Source organism: Gossypium arboreum, chromosome 10, assembly GCF_025698485.1.
Source record: "Gossypium arboreum isolate Shixiya-1 chromosome 10, ASM2569848v2, whole genome shotgun sequence".
Classification (NCBI taxonomy): Eukaryota; Viridiplantae; Streptophyta; class Magnoliopsida; order Malvales; family Malvaceae; genus Gossypium; species Gossypium arboreum.
Genome location: NC_069079.1, coordinates 110,248,176 through 110,258,242, shown reverse-complemented (window position 1 = coordinate 110,258,242; position 10,067 = coordinate 110,248,176). Strand labels below are relative to the sequence as shown.

General features: G+C 29.9%; 1 protein-coding gene across 1 annotated transcript; it reads right to left on the bottom strand.

Annotated features, from left to right (window-relative positions):
- Positions 1-5,638: 5,638 nt before the first annotated feature.
- On the bottom strand, positions 5,639-6,388 carry LOC108487189 (60S ribosomal protein L29-1). The gene is made up of 3 exons (XM_017791459.2): positions 6,232-6,388; positions 6,009-6,112; positions 5,639-5,910 (listed from the first exon to the last, which is right to left on the bottom strand). The coding sequence occupies exons 2-3, from the start codon at positions 6,108-6,110 to the stop codon at positions 5,827-5,829; spliced, it is 186 nt and encodes a 61-aa protein (XP_017646948.2). The 5' UTR covers positions 6,111-6,112; positions 6,232-6,388; the 3' UTR covers positions 5,639-5,826.
- Between the last annotated feature and the right edge of the window lie 3,679 nt (positions 6,389-10,067).

Here is a 10,067-nt window from a genome sequence, read left to right as displayed (position 1 = left end):
GGTGAATATCATCGGCTAGTGTTAAAATGGGACGTCCTTTTTAAAAAATCGAAAAATTTAAAAATTCTCGTGTTTTGAAATAGGATATTTATTTTGTGATTATTGGTAAGTGATCAAACTTTATTTTTAAAATGTAGATGAGGATATGTAATTTGTCAAAATTCTAATGCTGTAAACTTTTCGCGTTTCCAAAATTTTTCGTGTTTTAAAAAAAATTCGGATCCCAAAAATTTTTGTATTTTCAAAATTTTCGTGTTTTAAAAAATTCTCGTTTTTCAATCCGATCACGGTTAAATGGCAAATTGAATTCGTATTTTTGAAAATCAAGACAACACGTGTTTAATAAAGATACCAATTTTGGGCGTCATGAGGGTGCTAATACCTTCCTCGTGCGTAACCGACTCCCGAACCCTATTTTTCTCAGGATTTTCGTGTAGACCCAAGTTTGGCCTTCGTTTTTGTTCAAGAATAAACTTTCTTTTCTAAAAAAGATGATTTATTAGGTGTCCGATCGCACCTAGAAAAAAGATCGGTGGCGACTCCTTTTTTTTTAAACAGAAATTTCATTTTCAAATTTTCAAATAATTGCCTCAATTAGCGACCGAAAGCGAAGTTTTTACGTCGCTACAAAGGCCATATGCGTGTTTGTACAGATTATAACGAGATCTAGCCTTTGTTGCAGACCCTCGGGTAATGTAATGAGACCTATCATTTGTTGTAGATTCTCGGGTAATATAATGAGGTCTAACCTGGTTGCAAATTCTCAGGTAATATAATGAGATCTACCCTTGTTTGCATATTCTCGAGTTATATGTAACATAGGTTTAGTCAGACAAGTAACCTGCTGTAATTTCAGCTCGGATGAGCAACTTAGTCACCCGTGTATCCGAGTCCATTTTACTAGAGTTCCATTGAATGATATTTATTTTAATTGAAATGGGAAAACTTGAAAATGTATTGAATATGAAACTATATATGTTTATAATTTGTTATGTGACATGTGATTACTTTAGTAATAAGTGATCTTATTCATGACATGTAAGTATGTCTAACCTATTTGAATGTTAATGTTGACATGTGACTAGTTATGACATTATGTGCCAAGGATAGTCAAAGTTTATGCCAAAACGATGGGTAGTTGTCATATTTTTAAGCGATCAAGGTAAGCATAATAATTCCCTTTGAACTTACTAAACATTTGTATGCTTACTAAGCATAAAAGTTATTTCATATAAAAATAAACGAATCTCTCCACTGACTAAGATTTCAAAAATCTCTAATCCTTTTATTTTCTTTTGACATTCATTACTTTTATCTCAAATCTATCTTATTCTCTCACGTACTCTCTCTATTTTTACATGAAAGGTGATTAATCGATCAATACTTTTAAGTGGGTCTCACTAATTGGTAGCAACTTTTTTTTTTTCTTTTCAAGCTTGTGTGGTAGATTAAGATTTTTATGCAAGATTCAATTTTTTATTGATTGAAGGATTTTGGTATATTTTGAGTGGGTAATAATTTTATAGGTTAATTGATACAAATCGTTAAAGAAATTAGAATTGATTGGATTTATAATCTTGAATTTCTCGAATATTGATCGGAAATTTAGCTTTTTTTATTTAGAAATTGTTGTTGCTATTGTGGTTATTATGAATATTGTATTTGAAAATTGATATATTGCATTCTCATTACATCAAAAAATCCTTAAGTGATTTTTATTTTTGTAAAAGAAAATTACTTGTTGTATGTTGGCTTCATGAAAACTTTTGTGTTTAAGGCTTAAATTTATTGTTCTAAAGTCTACTAGTGAAGTACAAGAACAACAACAAGAAGAAACAAGTGAATAGCCAGTGAAATACAAACTAATATGAAAATAAAAATGAGTCAAGTGGGTCAAGTTTATCCTCTAAGATTATAAATTATCATTCAAATGATAGAGATAATATAAGAAAAAGCATATTTGCAAAAAAGTGCCTTGTCGACCTCGCAATCACAACCTTCTCAAAAAAATTACTAGAATGGATAAAAAATTTCCAACTTCTTGATATGAAGGCTACGTAATAGTCTTACATCAAATAATATCATAAATTGTTTTATCAAGGATTAATATTATACATTAGTTTATATGACTTTTATAAACGTTTTAACTTTTAAAATTTGACCCATAATTTAAATTTCATGGCTCCACCCAATTATATATTTTAAAATTTTATAAAAAATATTTTTAAACCTTTTATTTAAATTTATAATTTTAAAATTACACTTTTGTAATAATATTATTAATTTTAACTAATTTCTTTTCAATTGTAGTATTTTTTTGTAAATTTTATTTTTATAAATTATATTTTTTCTAGATTTATATATTTTTCTTGAATTTTTATATATTTATTTCTATTTTTATATATATATTTAATGTTTATATACATTTAATAAAATAAAGTATTTATTTTTACATAAAGACACCACACGGCACTTTGTCATTAGCTATAGGAATTTTTTTTCAGTGTTTGTAAAAAAAATTTAACAATGGCATATTTTAGGTACCAAATTTGGAGACTTAAGTGTACTTTAGGTGCCAAATTGGAACAAAATAAATTAAAGTACCTATGTGAGAAAACACGTATACTTTAGGTGTAAAATTGTGAATTAAGCCTTTTATTTAATACTATATTTTAGTTTTTTGTTTGTTGTTTCTTGTGTTGTTCTAGGATTTAGGGTTTCCCTTTTTGCTGTCGATTAAGGAAGGTGTAATCGGTCAGGAGAGTGCAAGATCTAAAACATGAATGTTGACATATCTGTCGATCTAAAATGGGAATCCCAACGCGTTGATAGGGTTTTTAGAATCATATGATCAACGTATTTGCTATTAAGCGTGTGTGAGTTCTTCGAGATTTTCTGTTGGGTGGAATGTTAATTTAATCTTTATATTTTAACTTAATCAATTTAATCTTATACTTTTTGAATTGATTAATTTTAATCTTTATACTTTTTAAATTTTGAAATCTCAGTCCTAACCAAATGGTCGAAGTTAAATTTGTTTGGTTAAATTTTTACTATTTGTTCTATACTATGCCTAAATTTGTAGATTTAGTTCATGTTCTCCAATTAGATCATTTATCAGCCTTTTTTTTGGGGGGGAATTTCGTCTTTAGTTCCTATTTTTTAAATTTTATCTTCAAATTTATAATTAATTTTTGTAAGTAATATGTGAAAATAGCAAGTTAACATGACATTATATACGTAATAATATGTTTGCCACATTAAATTATAGAATTAACATAACTTAATGAAATTAACAATTACCAATGACTAAAAACTTTTCATAATATACAAGGACTAAAAGTGCCTAAATTAAAGAACAATGACTAAATTCACAACTTAACCATAGTACAACAACTATGACAAAATTTAACATATAAATTTTGTATTCCTTGACTTTCAAGATATAACAAAGGCTAAATACTCAAATAATGACTTGACCTTTTAAAGATTACTCATGTAATGATCAAACCTTCCAAAATATTCAAATAGAGATCAAACATTTTCGACTTGGTTCAATTAAAAGCCTATTTGAATAATAATCACGTGAAAGAGACATTTTCAGTAAAAAAAAAAAAAAAGACTACATTCACGTGGCATTTAGTAATTGTTATATGCAATTTTTACGGTTAATTAATTCCAACTTGGAATTTACGAAGATAAAAACAATTCATTTTTTGGATTAAAAATAGGAACACACATCTTTGAGAAGAAACGAAATATCCAAAAGTTGAGCAAGGCCTCAAATTTTTATAGTAAATTTAGAACTTATGATGTAATCCAAGACAACCCATTACATCAATGTCAAAAAAAATCTGAATTTAGGTCATTCATCTCCTTCAAAATATATGTTAATTTATTTGTTTTGAATATATGATATTAGAATTTTGGTTAGGTAAGCATAAAACCCCCAACAAAAAAAATCACTTTCTTTTCCTGTGTTTAAAAAATTCTGCAATTTCCATACAAAAGCATGAGTAATTAACAAAATATTCAAATACACAAACAAAATAAAATAAAATGCTCAAATACCTTCTCAAAATAGCACAATTTTCTTTCAATTTTGACAAATTTGTGTCAAGATTCCAATTTTTGTTTTGTTGGTGGAAACAGTTCAATCAAAACACGAGTAAATGAAATTTCTTGAGTTTAATTTTGCAAAAAAGGAATTGCTGTATTTATTAACAATAAAATTACTTTTAATTTATGTTTGTTTCTCCTATTTTAATCAAACCTTGCTACATCATCAAATTTTGATACAAGCATTTTATTTTTTATTAAAGAGCAATTGAATATCTTGAAAGATTTGGTCCCTCTAAAAGGTTAGCACCTTATTTGGGCATTTACCATAACAAAGACCTTAAATGTTGCTTTCATTCTAAAGTAATTATTACTCTCTCGAAATTGTCTCCAACTCGAGATTAACAGCACAAGTACGTTCAAAGAGTGGGGACCATACATGACCAACCAAACCTGCCATGGAAAAGGGAAAAATAGATGAAACAATGAAGAAAAATGAGAAAATGGATAAGATGATCCGTTCCGCTCCATTATCATAGAATGAAAGGCACAGTCCGAAATAGAACAAGTACCCCCTAAATCCACCTTCTCTACAACTGTTCTCATTTAAGATCAGCTAATGGGGCAATCAGAGATAGAGCAACCCCTTCTCATATTCTCCCCCAACCCCAAGTAGTTGCCTGAACGATTTCTCTACAGAGACAGCCTATGGCAATAGATTACCCTCAGCACTCGGAACAATTAGCTAAAGATCCTTGCTCAAAATTGACAGATAAAACCACAATCCAAACTTCAGAATCCCCCGAACAAAATCTACCACCAAGGAATCAGTTGAATCATAGCAAAACTCAGAATATACAACACCCTCAGCAACCAGAACAACTACCTAAACCCATGTTCTTCATACACATCTTCCTGCCATCAGAAACATTTAGCTACACCCAAGTCCCACAATAGAGATCCATCAAGATGGCAAGTCAACCCACAAACAGTTCCTACATACAAATTCTGCCTAAGGACTGAAACACAAGCGAACTCTTGAAAGTAAGCAAGTAATAAATGAGATTAGTAATTCCCATTCATTGTGCCAAAAATATGAAACTCTGACCACTCTCAAAATAAGCTATAGAATCCATGAGCATGGAACTGTCCTGATTCATGGCCTACCCTAAACCTTACCACTAAAAACCCAATCCCGAGACAGAATCATCAACAATTCTTGTCTTTATTTCCAAATACTTTACTTAGATAAGAATGCTTAATGACTATGTTAGCTGGACATCGATGCACATCTGATACACATGTGTGAGAATGGGTATTTTCAAATATTTTTTAAGTTTTTTCAGGTATTCTAAGAGTTACCCTTGTCTGAAAATGTAGATACAAGTAATTCAAGAAAATCGAATCATCACATAACTTAATAAGCCCCAATACGAAGCATCAAACCATGAACCTCTCAAATTTAAAAAAATTGAAAATGATAAAACTATCTCTCAACCATGCATCATCATCAACCACAGCTCAAAAATTAATTAACTAATACTTAAACGTATTAAGAAAAGAGAAAAGAAAAAGAAAATTAAGCTCAAAACATGTTCTTAATATTAATAAGCTCACAGCTTCAAATCTCTTTTGAAAATGAGATTCAACAATCCCAAAATAACATTTCAACTAAGGTGATTATAGTAAACGAACACTCAATTCCATCGGGGGAAAAACAACAATTAGAAAACACTAATCAAAGCTAGATCTTTTGCCATTAAAAATTTACTCTTCTTCAGTGGCAGACTCACCGCTCTTCTTGTTGTGCTTCCTTGCATACCTCTGGTTCCTCAAGAACTTGGGATCCATCTATAAATGTCCACAAGGAAAAAACCGTTTTTGTTTTTATTTTTATTTTTAAATGAAGACTAACTGAAAATTCGATTAGAAGATTTAAAAAAAGATACCCCTTTGGTGGAAGTGTGGCGGTGCCTCTTGGGTTTCTTGATGCCATTCTTGTGAGCCTTGTAAGATTGGTTGTGGGCAGTGTGGTTCTTTGACTTCGCCATTTCTGTTCACCCCAAATTCAAATCCAAAAACACCAACAAAATGAACAAACAATGTTAATTTGATCTGTAAACAAATGATCGGTTCTTTGAAAGAAAGCCGATGGAAGTTAGAAGCAAAAACCTGAGGCTAAGAAGAAGATGCGGCTCTGACTAGGGCTTTTGGGGGAGGAGAGGAAAAGAATAGTTTTGCCCTTTTTATTTGGAGAAAATTTGAAACCCTAATTATTATTGATGTTGATGAAAAATTGAAAATGCACCAATTTGTGGATTTCGGCCTTTTTTGTGAATCTGCTTAAAGCCTTAAAACTCATTTATTGGGCTTAATTCTGGATGAGAAAACATTTTAGGCCCATTACATCTATTTTGTTCTATACCATATAATACTTGAGTTCGTGTGGATTCTAGTTCAATTGTTAATTTACCAAAAACTCATTTATTTTAGACTTAATGTATAGATTTGCCTCTAAACTTGAAATTTTTTCTTAAATTGACCCTTAAACTTGTTTTTGAGCATATTAGTCCTTAAGGTTAGCATTTGTTGCACAAATTAATCTTTTTAATTAACACTGTTAATTTTTTAACAATTGGATGGCATGACCAAACACGTATGTGGCACATGAAAAAATAGGTGTGTGACATTAGTCTCCCTCTTTAATTATTTAAAATTAAAATATATATAAATTTCAAAAAAAGCACCGAATTTTTTTTTGAAAATTTCTTAAAAACAAAAAAAAAATAGTTAAACTCGTGAAAAGTACAAAAAATTATAAAATTCAAAAATTGACTCACATTTACTGAGCATTGACCGATCAATTTATTTTAAATTTCTATTTATTTTTTTAATTTTCTAAAATTTTAACCATATATTTTTATTGAACTTTTCAAAATACTTTTGAACTATTTTTTGTAAATTTTAAAATTTTTAAAGTTTTTCTATTTTGAATTCTGAATTAATTTTTGAATTTTATAATTTATTAATATTTCTTATATTTTTCTAAAAATGAATTTTTTAATTTATACACTTTTAAATTTTTAAGGTTGTTTACAATTTTAGAATAATTAAAAGGAAAACAGTGTCATTTTCCTTGTTTTTCTGCATGTTACATCCTAATTTGGCCACATCACCTGAATGTTCAAAACCCAATGATGTTAATCATAAGGACCAATTTGTGTAACGGATGCCAGCCTTAGGGACCAATGTGATAAAAAAGTGTAAGGGCCAATTTGAGAAAAGTTGTTAAGTTTAAACCCCAATCTATATAATAAGCTTTTGTTTTACAAAGCAACTAATATTATTTTAAGGGTATTTTATCTTTTTACATTTTAATATATATATATATATATATATATATATATATATATATATAATGAGCTTGAACCCAAAACACCTTAATATTTACCCTTTGAATTTTATCATTTTAACCAAAGCCATAGTTTACATTAAGCTCTTGATTTAATTGGTATCACAGTCAACAAAACACTAACTTAATTAAAAAATTAAAAATTACTTTTAGTTTTAATAATTAATAAATATTAATACAATGTTTTTTTCTTTCATTTTTTAGTAAAATAATTCTATAATAAGACTTGAACTTGTCACACATGCATCTTAAACTTTTAACTTAACCTTTCAATAAATGCCTCGTCTAATATACAACTTTATTTTATAAATATATTATTTTCGTAGGTTTTTTTCACTCATAATGTAGGTGTGCTATAAAACTAATGCCACGGGGCTAGAACATAAGTCTGGCAAACCGCACGGGTTTAGGCAATTTCTTTGTTTCAAATCTATCTAAGTCAGTTAAACACTCGAAAAGTGAGAATTCTCCAAGAAATTCTCCAAGGTGCCAGAAAATATAGCAAAACCAAACTCAAAATGAATGAGCAATGAGAGAATTGAAAAAGTCACAAGAAAGCAATGCACACCAAGTGTTTGAGTAAATGCTTTCAAATATATTCTTTAACTATCAATAGGATTCAATGCAATGATTACAAATGAAGGTGGAGACCTCTATTTATAGTTGAGCTCCCCAAAAAACCAACGGTATAGATTGAGTTTCTTCAACGGTCAAAATTAGAGTCTATCTACAATTGAGAGTCATAAGGGATTTGAATTCTATACATATTTATCCCTTAGGTTTTACATTAATTGCCCTGGTAACTTTATACATTCATTCATTCATTAATATATTTGTATTAAGCAAATGTTTGAAAATGTTTTTCAACATTACTATATGCATTAAGATGATGCATAATTCTCACATTAAATCTTGAAAATATTTGTAAGTCATTGCAATGATAATTCCTACACCCATTGAATCAAGCCACCGTAGGATGATCATGATCAACCAGTAAAAACATGAATTCCTATCCAATTAATACATAAACCTATTCCTTAGGCATTCACACGTACTAATAATCATGTAACATTTGACCATCATTCTAACTTAAGTATAGCTCCGTGAAGAGTTACTTAACTAGAAGATTTTGAATGTATAACTATCAACTTAACACCTATCGCATCATACACCAAAAATGAGTCATCGTGGGACAATCTCACTGAGTAGCGTTTTGTAACTAGTTGTCCTTTTTGAAGACAACTTCTTGAAATATCACATGATAGTACCTATCACGAAGGTTGGTCCAACTACCACACGATACAAGAGAGTTCTAGTTACTTTTAGGAAATCTCCTTGTGAGGTCCACATGACAATCCTACCGTAAGGTAGTTAAATTGTCATGCCATTACAAGAAACCATCGATAGAGGTTATAGGTCTTATTTAGAGAGCTTCTCCCACTCAATATTTTAAGAAAACATGCAAGATTGTTAATGTTCAGTTTCAATCATGAATGATCAATATATGCATGACAAGTACATGTTATGCATGACAAGTACATGTGACATTATTCCCTAAACTAGATAGCATGCGTATCATATATATGCATGAACATCATTTGCAGTCATATAAATATCATCATGCTTATATCATAAATTTAAAAGCATAAAAGTTAAATGACTTCGACCAACCAAAATTTCCATGATTCCATCATAGAAAAAATAAAAATTACAAAATTCACCCCAAAGCATATTTTGGGTATTCAATTTTGTCACCGCGGACTTCTACTACAGCACTGGTTCAGGTCTTTATCCTCGTTGTCTTTCTGTCGTTGTTTCTCTGTCATTGCCATTGCCTACCACCTTCGAGCCATCGACGATCATTGCTGACCACCACCACTGTTGGCCCATTGTCGTCAATCATCACCGCCAGACTATCGACAACCTCTTACTTTTGAACCACCGTTGGTTTCGTGACCGTTTGGCTAGATTGGCTTTGCGTTGTCTCAATCAGTCTGGGTGTGTCTTGGTTCTCCAGGTTCCATCGGGAAAAATATTACAAAATTCCTATGTTCATTTTCGGCTAACATATTTTCTTCTAAATAAATAATAAAAATAAAATAAACCCTGCGTTGAGATAATAGTCCATGAGCTAAAATATACATGCCTAAGATAATAATAAATTACAATTAATTTTCTAGGAATTACAATTCTGACAAAATTACTTTATCATCCATAAAAATGAAATAATTACATACATTCATTTGCATATATTCCCCTAAACATGCATACAATTACAAGAATGTCACATTTTATCAAATATAATCATACAAGAAGAAGAGAGAGAATTTCGATCTCAATTTACACTATAAACATAGCATAACATAGAGCTCTGATACTAATTATTGGAAAAAATCTGGTTCGAAGACGGTTTTCTTGCACAGCGGAAAATAAAAATTTTAAAAATTGACCTAGTTTGTGATATTTATAGCAATAAACCCTAGACCGAATTCGCACCTATGTTTTCAGATAGACAAATCATTGTCATTCCTGAATTTCAATCAGATGATCTTCTTCGATATTCTTGTATTACGAACTACTTCGAATGTGGATTCAA

Bases quoted from the DNA above. Each gene is read 5' to 3' on its own strand.
- LOC108487189 (XM_017791459.2), bottom strand. From the start codon at position 6,110: ATGGCGAAGTCAAAGAACCACACTGCCCACAACCAATCTTACAAGGCT. The intron at 5,911-6,008 runs GTATCTTTTTTT...GGACATTTATAG, and splicing joins GCCACACTTCCACCAAAGGG to ATGGATCCCAAGTTCTTGAG.